At 52.6% G+C, this 27,908-nt stretch overlaps 2 protein-coding genes across 3 annotated transcripts in view; one reads left to right on the top strand and one right to left on the bottom strand.

Moving 5' to 3' along the window:
• Nucleotides 1–1,481: 1,481 nt before the first annotated feature.
• SFXN2 (sideroflexin 2) lies at nt 1,482–8,483 on the bottom strand. Its single transcript, XM_072870313.1, has 12 exons — nt 8,382–8,483; nt 7,132–7,304; nt 6,653–6,823; nt 5,440–5,538; nt 5,211–5,286; nt 5,048–5,133; nt 4,269–4,329; nt 4,131–4,197; nt 3,517–3,566; nt 3,159–3,208; nt 2,858–2,905; nt 1,482–2,461 (listed from the first exon to the last, which is right to left on the bottom strand). Exons 2-12 carry the CDS (start codon nt 7,290–7,292, stop codon nt 2,362–2,364), a joined length of 969 nt encoding a protein of 322 aa, XP_072726414.1. The 5' UTR covers nt 7,293–7,304; nt 8,382–8,483; the 3' UTR covers nt 1,482–2,361.
• Nucleotides 8,484–8,555: 72 nt separating this feature from the next.
• Nucleotides 8,556–27,908, top strand: part of ARL3 (ARF like GTPase 3) — a 36,477-nt gene continuing 17,124 nt past the window's right edge. Inside the window, exons 1-5 of one of the 2 annotated variants that reach the window (XM_072870314.1) lie at nt 8,556–8,711; nt 18,299–18,442; nt 19,583–19,699; nt 24,251–24,301; nt 26,265–26,450. In XM_072870314.1, coding sequence (XP_072726415.1) covers nt 8,709–8,711; nt 18,299–18,442; nt 19,583–19,699; nt 24,251–24,301; nt 26,265–26,450 — 501 coding nt within the window. In that variant the 5' untranslated portion in view covers nt 8,556–8,708. The remainder of the gene's footprint in view (nt 8,712–18,298; nt 18,443–19,582; nt 19,700–24,250; nt 24,302–26,264; nt 26,451–27,908) is intronic. The other variant, XM_072870315.1, reaches the window with a different exon arrangement.

Raw genomic sequence — 27,908 nt, 5'->3', positions numbered from 1 at the left:
CCCCTGCACCATCACCCCTCCGGTATTGCTGGGGACAGGAAAAAAGGAGTGACAAAACCACTGAAGCTTTCCCACCATGGTCCCAACCTCGGCTTCGGGTGGATGCTGCCCTGGCATCGCTGGCCACAGACCCCCTGCCCTGCCGGGACCCCCACGCACTGCTAAGGCAGGAAGGGTCAACAGCAAGAGCGTGGCTGCAATGTGTAGGGGAAGAGCAGTTTTAGGGTGCTGTGGCACATCATGTTACAAGCATTGCCATGCTCCCGAGCCTGCCAGAGGCACCTTGGACCCAAAAACAGCCCAGGCTGCTACAGGTACCTTTCTGAAAGTGCTCAAAGCAGTTTTGGGTGTAGGGCAAGAGCAGCTTGAGTTAAGGAGCTTAAGAAAACCAGAGCAGAGATGTCTCCTTGTGGCTTCTTCCCACTCCCAACAGGAGTGACATCTGTTTCATTTCATGTGCTTATCTATTCTATTAATTGCACATTAACAAGAGATCTAGTAATGCCCAGGGAACAGATACACAAGTTTGAACACGTTTTCCCACTTTCTGCTGACCTATTAATTATTTCAGAGCTCTTGTGCAGCTTTCTAGCTGTACTACATGCAGTTGGAGACATTATCCTCTGCCTGTTGCAGCTTGGGCAGAAGCAAACCTGCTGTGGATACAGGTTGGTTCAAGAAGTACGTTTTGGGTTTGGCTGCTCTCTCTGTAGCAGCAGAGGGGTTAATGCCAGAAAGTCCTTTTTTGGCTGCAGACCCTGCGTCTCCACTCGGGCACAGCATGCGGCTGATGCAGGGACACTGCTGCCCTCGAGGATCTGACACGTACCCTGGCTGGAGGGACGAGCGTGGACCATCTGCTGGGCCACAGGGCTCTCTGAGCAGGCACATCATATGGATGGTTAGAAACACCCTTGTCCCATTGAGGGATGTTCACCATCAAGCAGAGCCTGGACGCAGCTGGCTGTGAGCAGGGACTTTAGCCCAGTCTTGGGCTAAGTACTGGGGCTCCTTCCTTCTCTGAAAATAGGCTGCAGCAAACTCAGGCTGTTCTTTTTTGGGAGTGGGAGAGGCCCCATGGCAGGCCCAGGTTAGCGTTGTGCAAACCTGCCAGGCCAAGACAAACACACCCACGGGTGTGGGAAGGGGTCACCCAGCATCATCCCCCCAGACTCCCCAATGGGATGAGAGTCACCATGAGCTCTGTCACCTCCTTTTGTCACTTGCCTCAGGACCGTTTGCAGCCCCAAGAGTCTCTCAGGGAAGGCTGCATGGGATGCCCAAAGGTTTCAGGGCTCATGCCAGCCCTTGCAGCTCTTCCTCCTTCTCCTGGCCCCTGTGCTGTGCCTGGTCAGACACAGAGCCTGCACCTTTCCCTTTCAAGGCAGGCATGAGACACGCATACCAGCCCTGCCCAGGGAAGCAGACACCCAGAGACCTGACAAAAGCAGAACCCGCAGCTGTTTTTTAAAAATCACCACATTTTATTTTTCAACCCTCCTCTCTGTCATTTGCAGTGTTGCTATTCAGAGCCTGAGTTAATGCCCTGATGGCTTTGTGACTCCTATGTCTCCTTCCCCCCGTCCAAGGGGGCCCAGAGTTGACAGTCCCCCAAGGCTGCAGCTCCTTGGTGCTACCATGGGGACAGTGAGATGCAGGACAAGGCTGACGGCTGGCTCTTGTGCTCAGAGGAATGGGTAGATTGCAAAAATTAGAGCTTAAAAACAATTAGCTATTTCTCTCCTGGATTGTGGCAATCGCAAAGTGAATAAAACCTGAACCTGAGAGCAAAGAAGGCATGGTCCAAGCATTGGTCCCTGGACTTTGGGGTGCTCCCTGTGCAGAGGGGACAGGTCCCTTCCCGCCTGCCAAGGCATGATCCAGCTCTTGGTAAGAGGCCACTGTGGTGGTTTAAGGCAGCAACATGATTTGGTTCCTGGTATGATGGCAGGGCGCCTACTTTCGGAGGTAGGACTGTGCTCTGAGCCCCAAGGGAGAGAGCCTGATGCCTCATGGGGCCGAGCCCAGTGTCCGCGAGAGGCTCAGACAGGCTGGGCAGATCCTCCTGCGCAGGGCAGGAGGAAGGCACGGGAAGCGCAGCCATCGCCCAGGGCAAGAGGGACGTGGGGAGGCAGGGACATGGCCAACAGCGGATGGGGGAAGGCTCAGGACAAGCCGAAGTGCTGCAAGCTGGGCACGCAGAGCCAGATCCTGCCTCTCCGGGGGAAGGAGGCAGCAAAGACGGTGCTGGGCTGGGGCGCAGATCTGGCTGGACCGTGCCTCTGAGCCCTGCTCAGGGGACGCGGGGTTGGTGGTGGCAGGGGGCCAGAGGGGTGCGATGGATCCCGAGGTAGTCTCCGTTCACAGTCCCTTGTTAAAATAGACATATGGCACTTTGTCCCCATGCTTGGCCACGATGCTGTCACGCAGCTCTGGCTCGAGGTCAGCCAGCGCAAGGGAGCTGTGGGGAGAGGGGATAGACACTGAGACCCATGATCCTCCTCCCTGACCACCGGTCAGGCCACCCTCCCTCCCCATTGCCATTCGAGGTCCCTTGCAGTCCCTGGGATCTTGAAGGCTCACGTCAAGACCCACCACCCATCCCTGGCATCCACCACTCCCAGTGCTGGGGGACAGAGAGCTGCCCAGGGGGCTGGGGGTCCCATTGCTCCCAGCACAGAGCAGGGGAGGCACATGCTCTCCTGCTGCCTGGGGCACCAGCGTGTACAGGCAGGCGCTGCCTCGAGTTGAAGGGTGGGTGCCCATCATGCTTCTCCTGGGATGGGCAGAGAAGATCTAGAGGAGGAGGAAGGCTCCCAAGGTCCCGCACAGGAGGGGGAAATAGGGGGACAGGTACCATCTCTGTGGGAACAGGGCGCAGGCTGCTGGCACCATGAAGAGGAGGCTGCGGGACAGAGAAGAGCCGAGTGTTAGTGTTGTGGATTGCAGCCCATTTGCCCTCTGCCCGCAGGGATCTCAGCCCAAGAGGTGCTGCTCACGCCCCACAACTCCCAATAACTGGGGAAAGCCCAGGCTGAAAGGCAAGCAGCTTTGCAATCCCCTGCTGGGAAAGAGGTCTTTTTTTTCTGGGGTGATTTCAAGCACCCCTCAGAGCCACGCTCTGGACACCCATGGGCTTCAAGCAGCGAGATACTTACAAGCCCCCACAAAGCAGCACCTGCAGAGGCCCATGGAGAACCCGGATCCGCTGCAAGGGAAGAGCCAGGAGTGAGTCCCCAGCCTCACCACAAGCCCCGCTCACAGGGTGGGAAGACTTCTCTCCTCAACAGGGCTGAAAGCCCAACACCTCCGGGGTGCCACTGACCCCGTCACCCTCCCGCAGCCTCTCCATGTCACCCGAGAGACCTTTGGTGTACCAGTAACTTGAATAGGGGGCAAAGCAAGCCGGGCTCTGCAACACCCCCATTTCATCCCCAGCATCTTGGCGGCTGGGGAGCAGGGCTGGGGCACCACAGGACCCACTAGAAAACTGTGGCAGGAGAAACATGGGCTCACCTGCATGAAGGGGAATTTCTCCAGCCGCTCCATGATGATGGGCAAAATAACTAGGTGCAGAAAGAAGAGGTCAGAGCCCCCCCACAAGCCAGCCCACAGGGCTGCCCCAGCAGGCCTCCCTCCTGAAGGCCATGGCAGCAGCTGGTTGTGCTGGGGGCTGCTGAGTGTTTGCTTACGGCAGGGATCTGGCACGGGCACCCCATCCATCCATCGTTCAGGCAGCACGCTCTGTACTCCTCGTGCTCCCGTCCCTCCTGCCGGGCTTGCGGCACGGCAAGGGTCTCATGAGGGCAAGGGGATGTGGGGCTGTGGGGTGAGGAGTCAGGGCCAGAGAGTGCGAGAGGTGTCGTTGTGGGGCCCGACCACCCTGGGAGCACCCCACATCCCCCACAGGCTGTAGGTTGGGATGGGGAGGGCTGGGAGCTCGGGGGGCTCTGATGGGAATGGCAGGATGGGAGGACCAGCTCCATCAGTGAGATGAGACCAAACGCCACCTGAGATGCAGGGCCACCCTCCCTCTTCTTCCCGGGGGGAAACTGAGGCAGGGGAGGGTGAGGTAGCAGGTTCTGGGGGAGCCCCTGGTCTGGTCCCCCACCCTCCCACCCCACACTCACTCATGCCTGGTGCCGCCATGGTGATCCTGGAGACCACAACCTGCGCGATGCCCTTTGCTGCCGCCCTCTGCAAGCAAGAGCAGTGGGTGAGCCCCCACCGCACCGTGCCCCGACCTGGACACCCATCCCGAGACTCACCCTGGAGCAGCCGAGCTCGTTGTTGTCCCCGTCCGTCACTGTCACCCCATTGATGATCTCCCTGGAGGGGACAGGCAGCAGTGAGTGGTGGCTGGGATGGCTGGGGAGTCATGAGGAGGACGCAGCAATGGGGTGAGGTGGTGCCAAGGGGTCCCCCAATGCTGTGCTGGCACAGCAGCCCCGGCAGCCCCCAGCCCCGGCCCCAGGGCACAAAGCTCCACCGCCCCGGGGTGCCGCGGTCCCCAGCCCAGCCGATGCTGCCATCTTCAGGGCATGGCTGCGAACAGGGTCCGGCCGTCTGGGGGACAGACACCCGCCTGGGACCTGCAGCCAAGCCAGGGGACAGTCCCTGGCACAGCACCCCACCTCCCCATGCCGTGACCTGCGGGGGACCCCAAGCAGCAGACACAGGGCTCCACGTGGGCCCCATCTAGGGGGTCCCAGCACCAGGACATCGAGGACTGGGGCTCTCCCATGACCACAGGCAGAAGACCTTTGGGTCTGCGGGATCTTCCAGCCCAGACCCCAGAACAGCTATCCTCAGCCCAAAATCCCCCTCCTGCTCCAGGCAGAGGCTGAGCCACCTACCCGGCACCCTCCACCAGAGACCTGGCACAGCAAATGCGCAGACCCCACGTCACCTTCCTCCCGTCCTCCCACCCACTGCAGCCCCTGGGATGAGAAACCACGGTAGGGCAACCAGGCTCCCCTGGGTGCCACCGGCTCGCCTTTGGAGGGAGCCGGGTCCCTCAAGCGCCCCGGCCGTGCATGGCACTTACTGTTGCCGCATCATGGGGATATTGACACAGTTGGCAGCAGCCACGGCCGCAAAGGGGACCCAGCGGGCCAGCAAGGGGGGGGCTCGCTGTGGGAGACAGGCTGGTGTCAGTGCGGGAGGGCAGGATGCGGCCAGCTGCCCCACCCGGCCCCAGCCCGGCGTACCTTGGTGTAGAGGTTGAGTCCCACTGCGGTGGCCAGGGCTGTACCAGTGGCCGTGACGTAAGCCACCCCGATTTGCCTGGACAGTGATTTGCAAAGAAGGGAGAGCAAAGAAACACCAACTCATGGATCCTGGTCCTTCGGTGCCCAAGACAGGGCATGGGGGTCTTTACGGAGCATCGGGGGGGGTCCCGACACAGAAGGTCCTCGTCCCGCGCAGGGGCACACTCACCTCAGTGAGATGGGGGAGGCGGCATTGCGGTTGGTGTAGTTGACGATGGCGTTGAAGGACTGGTTCACCCACTGCCAGAAAACCACAGCGGGCACCGTCCTGCGGAGGGAAGGGACCAGAAGAGTGCCCGAGGGCTGTCAGGGACACCTGGCCTGTGCCCGTGGCCAGGCTTGGCGGGGAGACAGCCAAGATGCCCTCAATACCCTTGTCCTGGTGTCTCCCAAGGGAAACTGAGGCACTGTGGCAAAGCTGCAAGCCAGCGGCAGAGCTGGGAAATGACCCCAGGAGTCCTGGCTGTCACGGGGCTTTGGGGAGCACAGGAGGGGGCCCAGCTCTGCAGGGTGCTTGGCCAGGGTTGGGAGACCCAGCTCTCAGCAGGGCGGCAGCCATCCTGCTGGGCTGAGATAAGCCTGTCAATGGGAGCAGCATGGAGGGGGCACATGGGGACAGAGGCAGCTCTGATGGTGACCAGCATGCCTGGGCTCCTACTGGTGTCTCAGGGACACTGAGGTGGGGCAGGAGGGGACATGAGGAGACATGGGTCTGAGCAAGCTTTGGGATGCAGAACAGTGGAGATGGGCTGGGAAGACAGTGACCTATCAGCACTGGGAGATCCCGCACCCAGGCTGGACCTGGCCAGCAACTGGCAAACCAGTCCAGCAAACAGGGATGCGATGGGACGGGGATCCACTGGGAAAGGCAGTGTCTGTCCCACACGTCCTCTGTGCCAGGGACAGGATTGCTCACCCCCCCCAGCAGCCATTTCAGAAGGGAAGTGTAGGGAGCTACCAGCATGGGCTGGGGATGCTGGAGCAGCCTGGCCCGGGGGCACATTTAGCCCGCAGTTTTGGGGGCCGTTATGGTCCATGGAGCAAGAGCAGCGGCCATGCAGGACTTGGCTGCATTAATCATTACAGGGGCTCCAGGAAGAGGTGAGCTGAGCTGAGCTCGGGGTGAAATGAGACCATCCCCAGCCATGCCTGGGGCCGGGAGGATCCATGATGTTTCCACCACAGGCTGGGCACAGAGGACAGGGCATGGGGACAGAGGGCTTGTCCGTGGGACAGAGGCAGGCGCAGCAGCCATGGGCATGCCTCGGGCAGCAGCCAGCCCGGGAGGAGGCAGACTGGCTGTGCCCTGGCCCTTCAGGATCCCTTGAGGGGCTGGGGGCTGCGAGGGCTGCATCCTCAGCCCAGCGTCCCCAGGGGCTCACCGGTAGAACTGGAGCATGCAGCCGGTGAGGGCCATGCCCCCCGGCACCTGGAAGGACATCCTCCCAATGAGGTTCATCTTCTCGCCGCTGTCCGGGTGGAAGGCCGAGTCATACAGCTTCTTGGCGTAGAGCAGCTGCTCCTGGCTGCTTCCCGGCGGCACCAGCCCAGCCCTGCAAGCCCAGAGCCCATCAGGGGGTGCCGCGCAGCCCCGCCGGCACCTGGCACCACCGGGGCGCAGAGCCCCGGACGCCAAACACGAAAGGCAGAGGAAACACCTCCCGCGAGGGAAACTTGTTCCAGCTTGAGGCTCCCGGGAGAAGCCTGGGAAACTCCCCCAAAACTACCTCTGACATATGTTACGTCCCAGCGCGCCCACTGGGGGACGACTGCCTCCATCCCCCCGTGGCCCCGCAGGGTGGTCAGGTACGGCCATGGGCACGGGGATGGCGCCTGCCCCAGCTGCACCCCAGCCCCTCACCTGCAGCCTTCCACCAGGGCCTTGGCCCGGTCCAGCTCCTCCTCTGGCACCAGCACCGTCCGCGGGTCGGTGATGTTGAGGAAATGCTTCAGGCGCCCCAGGAAGGTGCTCTGGTCCCAGCGTGGGACGTCAATGTTGAAGCCAAGGGGGATGGTGGCCATTTCAGCGCGGGTCTGGGCAGGGGGAGAAGGTGGCTCAGGAGGATCCTGCCTCACTTGCCCGTTGAGTGCAGGCCTGCCACGGCCACAGGAGCGGTTAACTGGGTGAGAGCCGTGGCAGGTTTATATTTAACGGCAAAGTTGGACTTTCAGCAGCCCTGAGCCCCAGAGCCTCCTGCACCTCTGCTGCAGCCAAATGCTGCAGCAAGGCCGCTCCTTCACATGCCACTGTGCCTGCATGGGGTCCCCCTACTTGCGCTGTCCCCTCCCAGCATGTGGCACCCTCTCCTTGGGGTGGGCCCGTGCTTCACAGCACTGTGCGGCCCAGCTCGCCCCCTCCACAGGGCTGCATGGGGGCGAGTGCTCCCCGCTGGGGCATTACACTGCACCCCCCACTCATATGCACACAGCATGGCACTGCATCCCCGGCACTGTGCTGTATGTCCCCCAATGGCACTGCATGCCCCCATGGCAGTACACTGCACCCTCCCAGGCCTGCACTGCATGCCCCCCCAGAACGTTGCCTGCACCCACTGTGGCACTGCACCCTCCTGTGACTGCACTGCACGGCCCCACTGATAACTGCATCCCTTGTGGCACAACACTGCACTATCCCATGGCACTGCACCGCACTACACTGCACCCTGCCATGGCACTGGCGCTGCACTGCACTGCATGTCCCCTGTAACACCGACAACACACCTCTACAACACTGTCATGCTCTCCCCCATACCACTACACTGCATCCTCCATGGCACCGCACTGCACATCGCCCATAGCACTACATGGCCCTGCACCCCTGCAGCACTGCACTCCCCATAGCACTGCACTGCACGCTCCCCGGGGCATTGCACTGCACTGCACGCTCCCCGTGCTCCGGCACCGCACGCGCCCCTCGGCACCGCCCTGCCCTGCCCTGCACACTGCCCGTAGCGCTGCACACCGCCCTCGCCGCACTACAACGCCCGGCCCGGCCCGGCCCGGCCCGGCCCGCCCCACGGCACGGCCCGGCCCGGCCCGGCACTGCACGGCACGGCACGGCACACCCCTGCCCCGCCCCGCGCGCCGTGGCGCGGCCCCACGTGGCCCTACCTGGAGTCCCCAGACCCCTCGCGCGCCGTCTCCCGCCCACGTGGCCCCCACCTGCCCCCGGGCTCTGACGCGTGGCCGCCCTCAGCCAATCACAGAAGCCCGAGCGGCCGCGCCCATCTCCCCCCACCCCCCACCCCGGCAGGGTGGCCCCTTGTGCGCGTGCGCTGATTGAGGGGCGGGGCTAGCCGCTGGCTGTGGTGTCGGGCTCCGCCCCTCCCGCCGGCCGTCGGCACGTTCCGTACGTACGGCGGGAAGCGCTGACGCTGTACGTAGCGGCGGCGTGTGTGTGACGCAGTTGCCCATGGTAACCCCGGAGCCGCGCAGAGGATGGTGAGTGGGGCGGGGGGTGCCGGGCCCGCGGCGGGCGGCGAGGGGAGGGCGGCTGGGACGGGGGGCCCGCCGGGACGGAGGCGGGGCCCGGGGGGTCTGGGCCCGGCGGGCAGCGGAGGGCCGGCGGTGCCCATCTGAGGGGCCTGGTAGGCCTGAGGCCGGGGGCGCCTGCCGCGGGGGAGCGTGGGGTAAGGGGGGGCCGGAAACGCCCACCCGAGGCTCTGGCGGGCCTCGGGCCGTGGGGCCGGCGTGCCTGGCCGGGGTTCACGGCGGGCGCTCTGGCAGGCCTGGGACCACGAGGGCTGGCGACGCCCACCCGAGGGGTCTGGTAGGTCTGGGATCACCGGGACCGTGGGTGCCCACTCGGGGGGAGCGTGGCGGCCTGGGGCACCGGGGACCTGGTAGGGCAGGGGCATCCAGTCAGGCGTGGGGGCCTGGGTCTCTGGGGGTTGGGGCACACAGGCAAAGGGATGCCACTAGGGCTGCGGACAGTGTAAACTTGGGGTCTCCAACCACGGGAGACCCTGGCTGGGGCTGGGGTTCCTCGGGAGCTGGAGGCTATGTGGGACCTGGGGAAGGGGGTTGAGTCGTGTCCTGGCAGGGGCTGGGAAGCTTGAGGGTGCTATGGGGGGGCCTTTGTTGGGATGGGATCAGCCTGCCTGGAGTTGATTCAGTCAAGGTGTGGAAGGCATGATGGAGGGTTGTGTGCTTGGGAGGGCTGGGGAGCAGGATGGCAGTGGCTCACTTGGCCTGAGGAGGAGGGAAGGAGCAATGGAGGAGCCTGGTGAGGATGGAGGACAGTGTTCAGGGATTGGCTGTGGAGAATCTGGGAGCATCTGTGATGGTGAAGGGACACTGGACAATCCAGCCAAGGTGGGAGGGAGCCACCCTGGGGCTTGGGTCCTGGCTACAGGAGTTGAGGGAGCTATAGGAGAGCTTGCTGAGGTGGAAGGGCCAGTTGTTGATAAACAGCCTTAGAAGGGGAGTTCAGTCATGGCAGAGGAAGTCTGGATGAGGGGGTTGGGTGTTCAGGGATGGACAGGACTGAGACACAGTGCTCGGGCTGAAAGAAACCTGCCAGCTGGGTGGGATGAACAGTCTGGTGAGTCACTGGGAAAACCCAGTCAACGCTGGCTGGCTCGGATAGTTTGCTGGGATGTTGTGTGCTCTGGGGGTTTCTGCCAGGGGCTGGGGAGATGAGGGACAGTCTGGGCTGAAAAGAAGAGATAAGAATACACTGTGGGAAGGGCCGGAAGTGGAGTTTTGATGCTGATGAGAGAAAGAGAGGACCCAGGGAGGAAAGAAGTGTTCAAGGGAAGAAATGAATTGTTTGAGAGGGAGCAATGTGGACTGAAGGGAGGAATTAGGGTCTTGGGTGTAGCAAAGGATCTGGTTAGGGTGGAGGGCAACGCTGGGAGATAGGTGGGGTGGTGAGGGTGTAGTGCAGTCTGAATCGAGGTTGGCGTAAGGTTGGATGATGGACTGGGGTGTTGGAAACCGCTTGGGTTTAGATGCCGGAGTAGTTGGGGTGGGACAAGTGGGCTGCTGGCAGAGTCCAGCAAGGACTGTAAGGAAGGGTTGGGGCTGCCAGGTGAGGGGTGGTAAGAGAGAGCTGTGGTAGGTGTGGGAGCTGCTACTGAGGATGCAGTGTGTGCAGAGAGCACAGGCAGAAGGAAATAGCAATGGGAAAGAGCTTTCCCAAGGGCAAAGCTGTTTTTTGTCCAGGAGCCCTCTGGACGCAAGATGTATTCATGCAAGTGGACAGCACGAGAGGAGGCGTAAGCAAGAGCAGCAAAGGCAGCTCCTTATCTTCACTGGGTTAATTCTGGCTGCATCCCCACCTGCTGGGCCACGGAGAAAGAGATTGAGATAAGGTCTGTGGGATCTGCTCTATTTTAGATCAGTTGATGATGGAGCATGTCACACCAGACACCGAAGCCATCACAGGATGGGCATCTGCTGTAAAGATGAGGGCAGCTGCCTCCAGCAGTGCAGTGCTTTGTGGGACACATTTGGCCTGCAGCTGCTGCTAGCCAAATCTGGTCTTCTGCCTTGTGATGTCCAGATAAGCTGGTGTAGTCTGGGATCTGGCTGCCGTTATCCGAGCGCTTTGTGTGTGGAGAGGGTGGACTGGGTGTTTTCCAGTGTTCATGTTATTTGATACAACATTTTACTGCCTCTTTGTCTATTTTCCATTTCTGGGAGTTGTTTTGTGATGCAGCCTCTCAGGCAGGGTGGGTGGCGCTTCGGGGTGCCTGGTGGACTGGCTGGGCTGGGCAGAGGACTGCAGAGCTCTGTACTGTCTCTCTGGATTCTCAACTTTCACTTAAAACAGAATAATCCTTAGTGGTAGAAACTCTCTGAAACACCAGCAAATATATTCAAAGCAGCTACAGCAGCCTCGGGGTGTGGGTCAGCAGTCAGAAATGATCCAGACAGCTTGATTTAACAATTTACTGTTTGTCATCTGAGCTGTGGTAGCTGCCTGTGAGCATGTTTCTGGCATGTCATGATTGCATTGGGAAGTGCTTAAACCCCCTTCAATGACTGCTTGCTCCAACTCCAGTGATAAGAGGGTTAATGCTGAGGTTTAAATTATTTCAGTGTTCATCCAAGTGAGTAAGTACAGAGGGGAAGTGTCTCCTTCTGCAGAGCATACCAGCATTTCTCACAGCTGTGGGGCAGGGGTGGTGGAAGGTCATAGGTGGAGCACGGAGGGAAAGATGAGCCATAAAGCTGTATAACATGAGGGATGTGTAGCGCTGAAGTCTTTGGCGCCATTAAGCAGCATCTGTGGTGGGCGCACAGCAAGGGCAAAGGGAGGCTGCTACATGAAAGGATACGCAGCTTTCCAAAGTTTAGGAAATGCTGTGTGAAGCAGAGCTTGTGGCTTCCTCATCACTGCAATAACAATCTGTACCAAGTGCAATGGTATGTTATTGATAGATGGTGGGGCCAGAGGATGGCTGATGTTTTTCTAAAACCGTTGATTGAAGATGGCATCGTTGTGGCAAAACCAGGGTTGTCAAAGTGTGGCCCCATTTTACAGTTAAGGAAACTGAGTCATGGAGTGTCTAGCTGACACTAGGCAGATCTGGTGGAGAGGATGAAATACCAGCATAGCTAAATGCATAGTCAGGCATCTTTCTCCTGGTCTTGAGCTCATGTTTCTAGAGAAAACAGCATCTATCTGTTGCCTGCTGTAGGTGTACCTAGTACCCAGAACTTCTTTCTTTTATCCCTTGTTGCTTGGCAGTAAGGCTCTATGTAAAATGACCCCATTAAAAAAAAATGCTTTCAAGAGCTTTAATAGTGCCTCATTGCTTTAGTTTCCCAGTACAGTTCCATGCCATATTTTTGGCTTATATTACTGATTGCTGAGATGTTGATATGAGAAACTACTTGCAGATAGGACAGTACACCAGCAAATGGACAAGACTTTCAAGTTCTGAAACCAGACAAAGACCGCTGACGTTGTCCGGTGCTGGGCATCACCTCTTCTCTGCACAGGGCATAACGCTTCCTTCAAACTTGCTAAAACCAGAGGAGTTTGATTTTAATTACGAAAGGAGGATTCATGCTGGTATTAGTTAATATACCAAACCAGAAAGTACTGTGTGACCTCTTTGACAGAAAACTATGTTAGCAGGTTTGAGCTGGAAAAACTCTGTAGGTGACTCGACTCCATTAAATTTTGGATTTCAATGCAGGAAAGAAAGTCTGCATTGAATGACACCATATGGTGGAGACATGCAGCAAGCAAATGATTTTTTGGGAGTTTTGCCAGAGTAAGAAGTATTGAATAAACTGTGCTCAATAGATTAATTTACTTCGGTTGTATTTTGAAAAAGACTGGGTGATTTTATGACCATTAGTGACACTTGCAGTTCTGCAGCGGAAGATAAAGGTAATCAAACGTCATTCTTCAGGGCACCAGCTAATCAGTGCAGTTGTCAGGAAGGACTCCCCTCCTCCAGCTCTGTGTGTGCAGGGTTGCACCCTGGACAGCAAATGTAGCCTCAAATATCCACTGCTGAAGGCAGGATATTTGGCTCAGCTAAGCCTCTCGTCCTCCCCCATGTCAGCTTCTCCTGCGTGACTTTCTGAAACCATCATGTGCACCCTCTATCTTTAACTTACTCTTTAAAAACAGTAAACTGCTACCATATTGCTTAATTAAAAGTAAATTGTGGGCCAGAGCTGCGCTAGGTGCCGTGCAGGCAGAACACGGAGATGTTCCCCATGCCGTGGAAATATGGTCTGTCTGAGGTGAGAGATAACCCGAGCGATACGAGTGAGGAGAGCCCAAGACAGGTTTGAACTTGGCATGTTGGATGCCTGAACCTCATCAAGGATTGTAGGTGTGGCAGAGAAGGAATTAGCAGGAGAATCACAGGATGGTTTTATGGATATTTTGTGAAGTTTCTCCCACGGTTGTAGGAAAGGCATAACGGTTTGAGAATAGAGCTCGGCAGTGCTGGGGCTGGCATTACAAGCTGTGGGGAGACAGGAGCCGTCACCTCCATGGCAAATGTGCTTGGCTGGGAAGGGCCTTGAGGGTGAAGACAAGCGACTTGCGGTTGCAGCAGCGAAGAAGAGGGCATCTGTGCAGGGGTGTAGAGATGGGGGAGATGTGGTCGCAGCAGCAGGCTGAGATGCTGAGCTTTGTGGCTGGATTGCATCTCGGTGAATTGATTTGATTCTAGCTAAATATCCACATCTAGTAGATATGCAATTGCTGGTGACTGAGGGTGGTTTTATTTTAAATTCATTATCTGAGCTTTGTGGCTAATAAAGTTAAACAGAATACATTTACTTCTCTTTCCTAATAGGAATCAACTATGTTCTGCAGCAGCTTGTGGGCCATGCTTTACCCATGCCCTGTGTATCCAGCCCTCAGTACAAGGGGAAATTGTTCTTTCCATTATGGCTTTATATTGCCAATCTGATACAATATTTAAACAGATTATCTCAATGCTCTGTTTGTCCCAAACCAATTTTTGCTTTGGCCTATAAAGTGAATCTTCCTTTCAGTGGCTTCTGTGGTACAGGATGTAGTTACATGCATCAACTAGTTCAAAAGACCCATATACAGCATGGATTTAAAGCTGAATAAACCCACAAAACCCTTAGCTAGGACTATAAATGTCACTGTATTTTTATATATGTCTGGTTTTTTATTTTTAAGAGAATAGGATTACTGCATGCAGCTATAACTGAAAGTCCTTTGATAATTCAGTGGGTATTTTAAACCTAGCAATGATATACTTCCATAAAACCACACATCCCTGTTTTCTGAAGGATGCTAATAAGATGGTTAGCTTTGCTTTCATGCTCGATGTGTTTATGAGTGCTCTTGCCCATTTAGTTGCATCTCTGAATTTAATGCCCCACTCTGATTTCATAGTAATTGTCAGGAGTCTTTTTTTCTTTTTGTATGTCCCCACTCACTGTCTGGAAAATGCAGTCTCCTCATTGCTGACCCCATCAGTCTGTCTCCTCATCGTGCTTGTAAAGAAAACCCTCTCCACCAAGGACAAAGATGTTTTTAAACAAGCCAATCTGATATAAAACAGTTTGCTTAACCCAGAGGTGACCAAGAAGTGGTTGCTGGCTGACTGTGCCCAGCCTTGAGTTGCTGTGTATGGCTGCCCTTCTCCAAAGGCTGCACGCGCTGCCATGCTGTGCTGTTCATTATCTGAGCAGCATCTGCAGTTCCCTTCTCTGTTACAGATGCCGCAGTCTGCTTAGTTTTGTGCAAGTGACACCCTGCCCTTATACTCCTGTGAGTCGTCTCTGCAGCTCCTCAGCCAGCTAATGTCTCCGCTGTCCTGCTTGAGACTTGTCCTGCTCCTCACCCTGGATACCCCAGTGAGCAAGTACCACTGGCCTGGCTGCCATGCAGGCATCCTGGGCATCCTCCCTCCTCACTGCAGGTTAAGGCCCAGCATCGAGGCATTTGTTTGCTGCCCCACTTCAAAGGCCCGTTCCTCTCCTGTTGCTTCTGAGCATCCTCTTTGCACCAAATTTTCCCATTTCATGGCTTTCTACCTGACATCTCCCATCAATAACAAGGGGTTGCTTTCTGAATCTCATCAGCCCAAGTTAGTTTCAGCATTGTGTTGGTGAGCGGAGAAGTGCTTGTCCATCAGTGTGTGTGCAGTAAGGGTTGCTTGTCCCACATAATGGTGGCATGCAGCAGGGAACTCGGCTGAGTTATTTTTTCCAGTCTACTAAGCTGTCAGGAAATGCTTTCTGTCTTCCTAGCCAGTGTGCTCGTAAGACCAATTAAAAAAAAATTTAAAAATGATACAAACCCATCTGTGCATGGCTTTCCTTAATCTTAAATCTTCACTAACTAGAGGGAGAATGCTGGGTGCAAGTTTTAAATAATATTTACAAAATAGTAACACTTGTAGTAACCAATACTATTATTTGGCTCTTGATTTGTGTATACAGACCATGTAACCTATGCCGGCAGCTACTGAAATAAAGTCCACTTCTCTATGTTGGCTTGCTTGTCTTCCAGCCTTTTAAATCAGCTTACTTTATACCTTAGAGAATACTTTTATTTCTATATATATCCTCTCTTCTATTGGCTACCCCAGATAATCCTGTGATCAGCCATGCAGCAGTGTCACTTGAGTAGAATATGGAACGATGCTGATCGTTTTCTCGTAGGCTGTCATACTAGCCCAGAAATAGCATCCGTCTACAATGGGAGAAGCTCTATTAACATTTACAACTGTTCCTCTTCCCGACCCCTGAGAATTGCTCCGTGGTAGATAAGCAATACTTTGTAATACGTTTCTTTGCACTCAGTATTTTGGAGTTGAATTCTGAAATATAAAGGCTTCTAATCCTGATCTGCTCTGGGATACACTACTCTGCTCTTAGCAAGTGGTGCTGTGAATAGGATTAGCATTTCAACAGCTTCTTTTTTTAACTGTGAGCAATAAACTAAAATAATAGGGCCTGATTCAGAGCTCTCTGAAGTCGGCAGTAGTACTTTGGCTGATGTGCGTTGGCTTTGGGTCAGGCCCATAAGAACTGGAAATTCAGTGTTTCCCTGGTGAATGTGTGAATTTTAGAGTTCCTGCTCCTGTGGGGTCTGTCCACACTGAGCTGAAATCCATGGATTTACAAGCCAACAAACACAACTGTAAATTTGACTGCAGGTGAAAAGAAAATGTGTGTTGCTAGTCATGCAGTTAAAACTTGTGTTTTTTAATGATGTCAAGGGCACTTAGGACATGCATGTAAACAAGTAAGCATTAGAGGTATTTCTGTCGCTGTTCGTTTTTAATTCCCTCAGACGTGTGGAAGTACAGACCGTCACCGGGGCAGAATGTGGGCCAGGCACTGCGGCCAGGGAGTTGAGCTGTTGGGTTGGGAGGACTGGCTGCACTGAACGCAGCCCTTCAAATTCATTAGCTACTGGCCCGGGGGTGAGAGCCAGCTGTGAGCATCTGGCCCTCAGGGCTCAGCACGTGATGTTACAGGCCTGTACGCTTCAACTAAAAGCAGTTTGGGGATTTACTGTGCCTGCACCATGCAGGCATGGCACCCTCTACCAAGCAGAGCCTGTTCCTTATTAACAGCTCTTGAGGGGGTCCTGTGTTCCCAGTTTTTTACCAGCCTGTTTATGAAGTAGGTGATACCCTGAGCCCGCTTATTGGGCTGTAAGACTGCAGTTTTGCTGTTCCTTGCATGAGCTCTGAATTTCTGAACATCGCCTTTCCACAGTGCTTTTTAAAAGCACAGCAACAGTGGCAACCCTGCAACTTTCTACAGATACCCTTCAAACCCAATTTTACCAAGTTCCTTCTCTTCTCCCTGTTTCTTACACACCGTGCATGTATTTTGAGCTGTGTCTGGTAATTAAATGGAGAACCAGTAAATTACCTGCAAATTGAAAATGCTTAGAGGCGTGGATCAAATCTCACGTGCGTTTGAATCTCAGTGTGTTTTCGTCCTGCATTATTGAAACCTTCGGCATTGTGACCTGTAGCACCACGTCCTTTGCAAAATGCTTCATGCCTCGGAGCGGTGTGATGAGCAGTTGGAAGCGGGGCTTTCCAAATGGCTGAGGTGGGGCTCTCCAGGAGTCGGCAGAAGGGCACTGCTACAGACAGGGGACATGTTGCAGCGGTGACAGTTGTACCGCATCCTGCAGCTCTTTATCCTGAGGACAGGTTTCTGATTGCCGTGATCTGGAGGGGATCGGAAACAACCTTCACAGCTCAAATAGTCCTTAGCTCCCAGCAGGAACACTTAGAGGGTGTAGTTCCTCATAGCAACAAAGCACTTCATGACATTTAACTGATTCACCCTTGCAGGTCGACAAGAAGCATTGTCTCCATTTTGCAAATGGGAGAATAAAAAAACTTGAGATGGGCCCGGGTTTGTGCTGATATCTGAACTTTGTTCCCAGGTCTGGATCTTAGTGGGCTGAAGAGAAACACCTCACCATTGCCCTTCAGGACATGGGAATTGTCTGGGAGAGACCGAACAGGAGTTCTGAGGGCTCCAGAAAGGGCTCTAGGTGTATTCCTCTCCTGAATTTGTTCAAGCAAATTAGTTGCAAGAGCATCTGTGTCCCCAGGCTGGGTCTCAGTGTGGTGTGCGCTGCTCGGGCTCCGAGGAGCCGTCCCTGCCAAGCAGGGGGGTGTGGAGCAGCATGGCTATGTGTCCAAGGACACCGAGGCAGTCGTGGGCTTGCAGCCTGCTCCTGTGCCCTTGGCTGCAACTGCCCCTCCCCTGTGGGGCCAGGCTGGGCAGTGAGAGGCAGGTGGAAGTGGGGTGATTTGCATCTCTTGGTTATGTGCCAGGTTCCAGAATATTTTTCCAGCCATTTTAGAGAAGTGCAGGTCTTTGAGCAGTGGCACTGACAAAAGCTTGGGTGTGCTGCTGTACTGTGCGCGGTTGTAAATGAGCTGACCTGCATATTCTGTTTCCTAATCCTGAGTGATACTGTCAGCTCGGAGAGCTGAGCCTGGCTAATGACTGAAATCCACTGTGCTTTTCTTAGCGAGGATGTGTGGTGATCTGAGATAGTTGTTAAGTGCTACATCCTGAGAATCAGAACTGCGCGTGCCCCATGGGTCTGGCGTATTTTAGACAGATAAACGGGGTTTGAGATGATCAGGGAGTTACTATGAAAAGAACTGATGTCAGGTACACAGTAACCTGCAGTTAACTAGGAGGGAGATTAAATTAATGGGGTTTTCCCTCTGATGAAGATAATGAAGAGCTCGCAAGGACTTGGTTTGCAGCTCCTACACGTGATATCCATAGGCACTGTCTTCCTGGCATAGGGAATGCCAAACAGCTCTGTGACAAGAGCAATGCAGCCAGTGGTGCACCCCACTGAGTGATGTTTGTACTGTCTGAGACCTCGTCGATACTCTCTGAGATGAAGGAAAATTGGGGCGAGGGGGAGGAGTTATAGGGGGTGCAGGAAGGGGTTCAAGGTGTCCTGGGATTCACTGCCATACAGAACCCATTTCAAGGGAGGAGGGCATGGCATGGTGGGGAGAGAGAGTCAGAGGGGGAAATAACAGCTATGATCTCTCTTGCGGATTTAGGGTTTACTGTCAATCCTGCGTAAACTGAAAAGTGCCCCAGACCAGGAGGTGAGAATCCTCCTCTTGGGACTGGATAATGCAGGCAAGACCACACTCCTAAAACAGCTGGCATCTGAGGACATCAGCCACATCACGCCAACACAGGTGAGGAAGGCCTTTCCCCGCCCAAGGCAGTTCTTGTGGTCCCACCTGCCTTATTATACAAAGCACTAAGGATTCAGCAGAGTATTTTAGTAAAAGGGGGAGCAACTGCAGCATGGTGCACCATTAAGTTTGTGTGTTATCTGCATAAGAGGAGGCTCCCTGAAGGAGCCAGAAAGCATCAGGCCAGACCTGTCAAGTAGTGCAAAAGTGGATGAGTACCATGGAGTTCTGCAGAATGCTTTTGGGTCATGCTAGTGTTGCATGGATGAGACTTTGTTCCTGTTGTCCTTGCCAAACAGGGGACATGTACAGGGGATGCTGCAGCATTGGGCAAGCCCCTGTCTCCTTTCATCTTTCACCCAGGCAGCTCCAAGGGTCTTGCATATTCCAGCACTCCCTCTCTGATGCCTCTAGTCCCCTTTCTTTGAGCCTCAGGCTTGGGGCGAGGGAAGTCTTCCATCAGAAGCACTGCAGCATTGCTCCCCTGTTGACCAGAGGAGGTTGCTAGAGAGCTATGGGAGATGCTTCCCCCCACCCCGTAGTTGCCTCCCAAAGTTCCCAGCTTCGACACCCTGATTCCAAGCCCCAGTCCCCTGGGTGGTGTGGCAGCGTGTTGCCAGCCCACACCACATCCTGTTTTTTCTACTTGAATGCCCTTTCAATTGGTGCTCTAATTGATGAAATGGACCCTTCAGACGTGCAGCTGTTGCTCTTTTAAGCCCGGCATTAGCTGTGTCGTGTCGAATTGAGCTGAGACCTCTGACTTTGTGTTAGCTGGGACTCTCTACTCAGCTTTCACAAGCTCAGTCCTGCTTCTCACAGCGCCCTTGTTTTCTCCTTATCTGCAGCTCTCCCACCTCTTCCTGCACCCACCCTGCTGAGCCCTCCCAGGGCACTAACTGCATCATATGTCTCCATAGCCGTGACAGCGTCAACCCTTGACCCAAGAACACTGATGGGTTGGCAGCTGTGTTCACTTTCGCCAGCGCCTCTCCCACAGCCAATCCATCTTTGTGGCTGCCCAGCCCATCTCGCTGCGTGTTGCAGGCATGGGATATATAAGGTGTTAATGTCTGCTTATGTACGTGATCCAGCCATTCAGGTTTATGTTCTATGTGGCTTTGTTTCTGCTCTTTCCAGGGCTTTAACATCAAAAGCGTACAGTCTCAAGGCTTCAAGCTGAACGTATGGGACATAGGTGGACAGAGGAAGATCAGGCCGTACTGGAGGAACTATTTTGAAAACACTGATATCCTTGTGAGTATTGGCTGCAGTTGAATGCTGTGTTCATGCAATGGCTTTCCAAGGTCTCAGCCAGAAATTCAGGAACAAGTAATGTAATGTCCCAGTCCTCAGCAACACCATTGCCATTGTAACAGGAGTTACTCTGAGTGAAATAGCAAGATTGGTTGGGTGCAGTAAGAAAAATACAGTGATGTTTGGAGAAATCATTCAGTTGTATGTTTTTACTTTCACAGGATGGTGCTGGTTATAGCCAGTTCCTTTCCTGTCATCTCAGTCTCCTTCAGATGAAAGAACATGAGTAATGTGTAGTTTATCCATCTATAGCTCCTTTCACTGGAGACTCTGAAGGCCTGTCATGGGCATTAGTGTCTTAAGCCTCATGTGTAGAGGTAGGTCAGTATGGTGCCTTTTTTTTCTAGTTGGGGAAACTGAGGCACAGCAGAATTAAATGCTATGTCTGGCATCAGATAGGAAAGCTTCTGGCTGAGGGACACAGAGAGACCCCTTGTCTTTTGCTCCTTTAATCGTAAGACTGTCCTTTAATGTTTTTGACAACTTAGCTGTAATTACCTTACAATTAGCTACAGATGACTACAATTATATTTACAGTGCAGGACCTTTGTGTTTCCATGCCAGAGCACGTTATCCTGGGACCCTCCAAGTGCTGTCCTGACTAGTTTCAAAGATCACCTCTAACATGCAGCCACGTGTGCCAGGATGAAGGCAGGCTGGGGGCTCCAGGTCTCTCCCCACCCCAAGCAATGTTGCCTGTGGGAACAGAGAAAAGGCTATTCTAAGCAAGGTCTGCAGGGCTCCCCTGGGAAAGCGGGAAGCTTTCTCGGAAAGACGCCCGTCCTCTCTCCTGTCACACACACATACTCATTAATGTGTCAGGAGCTTCAGTGCACTTCCATAGAAGGATCAGTGCAAGTAGGAATAGGACTCTCTGCTCCAAGGCTCATGTCACGGTCCTGAAGGACCTGGCTGTGCCTGCAGGTTTAGAAAATATTGTCCAAATGAAGCTGTTATTTAAATGGGACTAATAAACCCTCAGTAATCTCTTTTGCAGATCCCCCTTTTTCAGCCTTAATTTGGAATCTGATGTTTGAGGGCAGCCACCACAGCATAAACCCGGTTGGTTGCTCTTGCAAAGAGTAATGGTGAGATCTTCCTAGGGGAAAGATCTGGGTTTGAGAAACTAGCAGGACACACTTCACGTGCTCCTCTGTGGCTGTCAAGAAGGGGGACATTGCATGTCTGTGAGGTGATTGTGCCCATTGAGTCCAAGCTCTGCAGCTGTGTGTGGTGGGGAGGCAGTAGGTGTGCAGATCAAAGTCAACACTGCAAAGCAGCAGCTAGGGGATCTTTGCCTGGTATGGCAGGTGCTCAAGCTGCAGAGACTGTGCAACCGCAAAACAATATCTGGAAGACTCTGCTGGCAAAGGCAATAAGCTACACTGGCCTGTGGGCTTCCCCCCTTCCCAGTGTGTGCTACATGGGAGGTGCAGAAATAAAGGTGAATTTAAAGACTGAAGGAGATGAAAGCAGTTGTTTTCCCTGCCCTCCTCCCACCCCAGTTAAAGCAATGTACAGAGAAAACCTTTCTTTTCATACAAGTAAGAACATGGGTAGATAGAAGCAGAATCAGTTTGGGGGTAGCGGCGGTGTGAATTCAGAGGGAATGGTGTGCACATGGACCTGAGCTCCCCTGCCTGCACTCCGTGCTGGCACCCGGTCCCAGACTGGGAACTGTCGGCACGTTAGTGCAGCGCTTTGCTATGTCCATACACACCAAAACTGGAATCAAGTATATGCTGATGACTCTCTCTCTTCTGCCAGCCCTCGCCCCCATTTTAGCCAGTAATTTTACCCTCTGACTAATCTGGTGCGGGTTGTGCCGCTGTAAATTGTAAAACTTATCCCTCATGTTATTTCTTCACCCAGTCCCACCACTTGCAATTTTTGCCCAGCCTACTTACTCCAGGTTTTATTTTGGCCTGTTGCTCAAAGGAGGCACCCAGCTTTACGGGAATGTCTTTCTCGAGCCCCATTTCTCCAAAACAGCGTGCTCAATGGCTGTTCAGACTGGCAAACTGTGCTACTGAGCACCACAGCCAGAAAGAGGCTCTTGTGTGGCCCTGGCCATAGAAGGAGGATGGCAATGAGATACGCTACAGTTCCCAGGACCCCCTGCTTCTGTCTCCTCCTAAACTATATTGCACAAAGCAGAAAGGACCCTCTAAAGGGTATTAAAAAGCAGGAAGTGATTGCAAATTCAAATCCATGCAGGTGCCTTTGAATGAGAGCTTGGTCTTGCATCACACACCTGTGATATTTGGAAGCTTAACCCAGGCAAATAAGGTGTGGATATCTGGCTGATTGCATATTCAGACAGGCACCTGCAGCTATTTGGCACAGTGCTTTCTGGTTTGGAAGTAGGCACTCCGCACATACTTTACCTTCTCTGTGCTGTGCTTTTGTGGCTTTTGCCCCGAGCGCTGTTGTCTCCAATTCTCATCTTGCAAAATAGCTCCCTAGCAAGGAACAGAGTGGTGCAGGAGAAAGCCTGGCTGGTTGGGACTTAGAGCTCTTCCTTGCCAGTTGGAGAAGCACCGTAATATGGGAGGGTCCGCCTTTCAGTTGAGAAGTAGCCCTTGACTATTGTGGTCATGTGTTGCTAAGTTTCCCCTGAGATGTCCCGAAGGAGGACAGATGACAGTCCAGTTTCATCCCACAGCACAACTGCCAGCCCTGCAGCTTCTTCCTTTCTTTTGGTCTGTGTTTCCTACCCCAAATGGGATGCACAGGGGTGGGTGCTTGGGAGGGGCAGAGAGGATGGGCGTAGCTGATACAGTATTGGTGCATGTGCTTGGGATCACATTGCGGGGAGAGGCTGTGTGTCACGCCGTGCCCATGGGCCTTTCCCTGTCACGTGGCACCAAGTGCATGCACTGCTGACGCATCCCCATGCAGCTGCGTCCAGCCCTGCCATGTGTCCCCCAGCCTCTGTCAGTGTGCATCAGCCCGGCCCTGGGAGGACCGCAGACCCCAAGTGATCAGCAGAGAGGTCTGCAAGGTTGCTGGATTACCTCCTCAGGCCTGGCATACAGATTTTCCTGCTGCATGTTTGGACCCATTTCAAACAACTCTAACACTGCTCATTAAGGGAGTGCCTACAGTTTAATAGATATGGCTGCTAGAGATCTTCCCTCCCCCTACTATTTGGTCAAAATTATCCTGGAAGCGTGGAGTCTTATGTTGAGACTGCCTGCAAGGATGTCATTTATCTTGATGGTGGGGTGCTGTGCTCATCTATTCCCTGAAAACCAGGCTGACACTTGCTCCCTGTAAGCCACCAAAGAGCATGCAGATGACATGCTAGCAGCTTCAATCACTGCTGATGGGGAATGGCAGGGACTGGAAGCAAAATGCTTAGTGTTTGTCACCAGTCCTGTCCCTGTCTGCTGTCCCAGCAGCCTTCTCCTTCAAAAACCTTCCTGTACCGAGTAATGAAAAAGCGATACCAGGCTATTCTTGCCTGGGTGTTATACTGAGGTTCCCCATTTCTTCGGATGTAGCTTGATACTTGTGTGCTCTGAACTGCAATAGCATTGCTAGGGGGAGGGAGGGTGGCTGGACTTACTAATTACATATTTAGAGGGACCTTTGAGGAGCCTTTTAGCCTGTGCAGACCTAGAGCTGCCTTCACTGAGAAGGCTCGTTTGCATTTACAGAAAGAAATCAGCATGTGCCATGCTGCTTGGAGAGGGTGGCAGTGAGCCTGCGAGCCAGGGGATCCACCCTTCTCCGTACCAGGGGACAGGTGTCTGGTTGGGACCTCCTCATGGACCATGAGATGTGGTGCCCAGCCCTGAGAGGGTGGCAGGACTCTGCTGTCAGTCTTTGTGAGCCAGCTGTTCCCTGTCTTCTCCATCATCCTGGCGGACAAGGTGGCAGCTGAAGATGGAGTCTCGCAGGCTGGATCCAGCCCTCCTCCCCAGCCACCTGCTCCAGGAGGTTGCAGTAGGATCGCCTGATGGAGAGGAATTCAGTGTCCCCAATATATTAATCTGTCCCCTGAGTGCCATTGTGTGCCTTGGTGGCTTATTGAGGAGGTGATGCGTCCTGCTAGAGGGCAGCATGGCATAGTCACACCAGTGCAGTGCTTGTACGCTGTTTGCTAGGGTGAAAGACCATGTCTGGCTCCTCAGGTTTTGCCCTCCTATGCTCAGCTTCAGCTTGTAAGCCGGTCATTTGAAAATATACCAGGCAGTCTCCTGTTGTCTTCAGATAATAGATGCTGTGGACATGGTGAGAGCATCCCCTATACTGCCCCCAGCTCCTTTCTGATCCTACCCATGTGGCTGTCCACACCCCCAGCTTTAAAAGAGGTGGTTCCTCTCCTTTCAGAATGTCATGAAGTTTTGTCAACATTTGCTATAAATAATACTGGGGATCTTTGTGCCCAAACCCATAATTATTAGGCTCAGCTCACTTAAGCACGTGATACTGTGGAAGAGTGTCTTCTGGGAAGAGTAACTTTTCCTCTCATTTCTTTTTCAGATCTATGTCATTGACAGTGCAGATAGGAAGAGGTTTGAAGAAACGGGTCAGGTAAGTTACTTATGCCCAGCTTCCTTTGAAGTAACTCAGTGCTTCTGAGTGCCCCTTGCTCACAAAAGTTAGGAAGATGATTTTGTTGTTTATGAGGGAAATTTGCATTTCAAGAGACTTGCCTTTCAACATCAATGCAGATTATTTTGGTAGATGCGAAACAAGGAAAACAGGTAGCCTAATTCCGTTTAAATAGAACGGTTTTCATTAAAGTTATACAGTAATAGCAAATGGAGCCCAATACTGAAAGCAAAAACTTCTCTAAGTCCTTTAAACCTTGCCAAACCAAGACCCTGAGGAATCCTATTTTCTTATTTACAAAGTTGAAATGGAAATCATATTGACTTGATTGTGTTTTGGATGTAATTGAAAAAAAAATAAGAACTTTGTAACTAGGACTGGCCAGAAAATAAGATTTCCGTTTTACAAAGTTTTGATGTTTTGTAACATTTTGTGTTTTAGGATGGAACAAAAATAGGACTTTTGAACTTTCTTTTGTAAAATTCGGAAAGTGACAGTGGCCCAAAATAGCTAGCAACAGATTTACCCCCCAGAAATGGGAGATTTAGTTTAAAGCCCTCTGTTCTGCCTGATTTGAAGGAGGCACTTGATCTTTCTCCTCTCAAGTATCATGGACACACCCTAGCAACAGAACTGTTGGTTGTTCTAGGGGTGAGGGAATCTTTCCCCTGTTGGAGCTATTTCATTTTATATCAGTAATTAAATATTCATTGGGCAAAAGAGAGGGAGAGGGAGAGGAAGCAGAAGCTTAGAGCACTTGCCTGAGTCAGGCAGAGTCAGCCTGGACCCCTCATATTTCCGCAAACATTTTTGGTTTCAATAAATCAGCCATGTCAGATGAAAGACCTATTTTGTTGAAAAATTCCCAGCCAACTCTGTTTATAATTTCATTCTCTCATCCTCGTTTCCAAACCAAACATTGCTTTTGGGGGGATGGAGTCAGATTTCCACTGCAGTTTAGCATCTCCCCGACTGCACTCATTTAATCCAAAGGTTTCTAGCCAGTGGATGAAAGATGTTAGGACAGTATCTGAGAGCATGAGACCTTTTCAGCTAAATAAGGAGCCCACAAAAATCTCATGTACTCATCTATCTGCAATGACAGCAGTCCCCACAGGTTCAAGTTCTGCTGGGTTTGTCATATGTTCACATAGGGAAATGATTTGAGACTGTGTGCTTGTTTCACATGAGGCCATTGCACAACCCTAGACATGAAGTATTTCAGCCATCATTGATCCACTGCAGATTCAGATTTGAGCTATTAAAAGACTCTCTTTGAGTCACCCAGTTTTGAATGAACAAACCCATTTCTCAAGATGCCACCCAATGTGTGCTGTGCATATGGAGCCAAAATCCAGCTAGTAAAGCTGATCTAGCTTGTCTTCAGCTAGCCAATGCCTTCAAAAGCATCGGTGCTTTCTTGTGGGAGGGATATTTCCATTTCTGGGGGAAAAAAAAGTCCTATCCCGCTCAAATTGCAGTGTATAAACCTTGGAACAAATCCCTGAAACTCGTTATTAGCAAAGATATCAGGGCTGGTGTCAACGGCTACTCAGGTACAAATGCCAGTCATGTAATAACTTAAGACAGATTCCTCATACTGCCAATTTACATGTTTTTTGCTGTTTCATCAGTTTTGGTCTCCTGGGAGCAGGGACTGGTAAAACACCAAAGTTGTAGCCTTTAAGGCAACTGCTAATTTCAGACTAAGATGAAGATTTTTGTAACCTGTAATTGGAAGAAACAGCTTTTGAACCTTGGGCAGAGATGATTGTATACATTTTTGCTCTCTTATAATAAGATCTAGGTTTCACTGGAACACACTCTTTTAGCATTTGCCCTAAATATATTTATAATTAGAGACAACCACTGGTGGTTGAAGGTTTTCTTCCCTTCCCTTTCTCCATCTTCCCCCCACTCCGCTCCCTTGTAAATGATATAGGAGCTGGCTGAGCTTTTGGATGAAGAAAAGCTTAGTGGAGTACCCGTGCTCATATTCGCTAACAAGCAGGATTTGCTGACGGCTGCCCCTGCTTCAGAGATTGCCGAGGGACTGAACCTACACACAATCCGGGACAGAGTCTGGCAGATCCAGTCTTGTTCGGCTCTTTCAGGAGAGGGAGTACAGGTGAGGCTCTGAAGAAGGCTTGCTGTGCCAGCAGGTCATCTGTAAGAGATTGTTGATCTTCAGGGTAGGGCTGGACTGGCTGCCTCACGAAGGAGGGTCAGCAAAGCCAAACCCTTGCAGCGCAGAATGCGGGGGGTGTGTGTCTCATTGCCTGTGCAAAGCGAAGGGGGAGCTGTGGGCCCTTGGGATCTCTCCATCCCCGGGAAAGGGGAGAGCGATTGCCTCCCCACCCAGGACCCCTTGGCTGGGCCAAATGAAGACACTGATTTATTTTAAAGAGACTGCTGTCAGGTTAATCATTTTCACAAAACAGATAATCTTTTACTGTTAACCCCTTTGACTGTTACGAGGTGCACTTTAGAAACCTGATTTACCTTCGCTACTAATGTTGTTTGGCACTTTGCTCAACCCAGGAGCCAGAGAGAAACTGATCAGTTTTTCTGATCCAGAGAAATGCAATAGTTGCAGACGGGGCAAGGACCACTTCTAATGGCAGCATGGGGGACAGCAAAAACCCACCAAGGGGGCTGAGCTGTGTTCCTGTGCTGAACTGTAATAGCTGTGTCTTGGGCTCCTGTGCTGTAGCCAGTTCCTGCAGTAGAGTAGCTCTTTGTAATGTAAATGGGACCTAGGTTTGTTTATTTCAATCTTAGGCTTTCCTGAATTAATGAAATATTTGCAGTGCTCACAATCCGAGCAGTCAGGAGTACTCCCTTCACTGATATTTAAAGAAACAGAATGGTGAAGACATTTATCTTCATTGCAGTTTCAGTAAAACCTTATTTGCAGATGCTACAGAGCTGTTCAGGATAGTCAGATCTCAAGCTGAGTATGAAGAGTTGCAGAAGAAACCTACAATACTGAGTGGGCAGTAAAATGGCATATGAAATTCAGTGTTGATGAGTGCAAAATAATGCACATGAGGAACAACAATCCTAACTATACACATACGATGATGGACTCAAAATTAGCTGCCATTACTCAGAAGCAGATCGTTGGGAACAGCAGCTTAGTGCTCATCAAAGGCCAGTGAGGAAAATCAACTGCTAGAGAATTATCAGAAAGCAAACAAGAAACATCCCAGAAAACATGTATTTTGTAGCAGGATAAAGGCATGGTGGGCCCATACCTTGACATTCATTTCTGCCTCTGCCCCGTCTAAAAAGATTTTAGTAATAGTAGAATCAGAGAGTCCAACAAAAAATTAGGTTGAAGCATCTTCAGGAGATCTTTAGACCAACCTCATGTTTAAAGCAGGGATAGCTGCGAGTCTAGAGGAAGTTGCTGAGGGCCTTGTCCAATCAAGTTATAAATATCTCCAGGCATGGAGATTCCACAGCCTCTCTAGGTAGCCTCTTCTAGCACTTAACTACCCTCATCAGAAAAAATCTTGTCCATATATTTGCTCAGAATTAAGAGAGATTTGAGAATCCTCTGTCGAGAATGATCAGTAGCACA

The sequence above is a fragment of the Ciconia boyciana genome, chromosome 8 (genome assembly GCF_034638445.1).
Source record: "Ciconia boyciana chromosome 8, ASM3463844v1, whole genome shotgun sequence".
Taxonomy (NCBI): Eukaryota; Metazoa; Chordata; class Aves; order Ciconiiformes; family Ciconiidae; genus Ciconia; species Ciconia boyciana.
The sequence above is the reverse complement of the archived record's forward strand: the minus strand, read 5'-3'. Positions and strand labels throughout refer to the sequence as shown.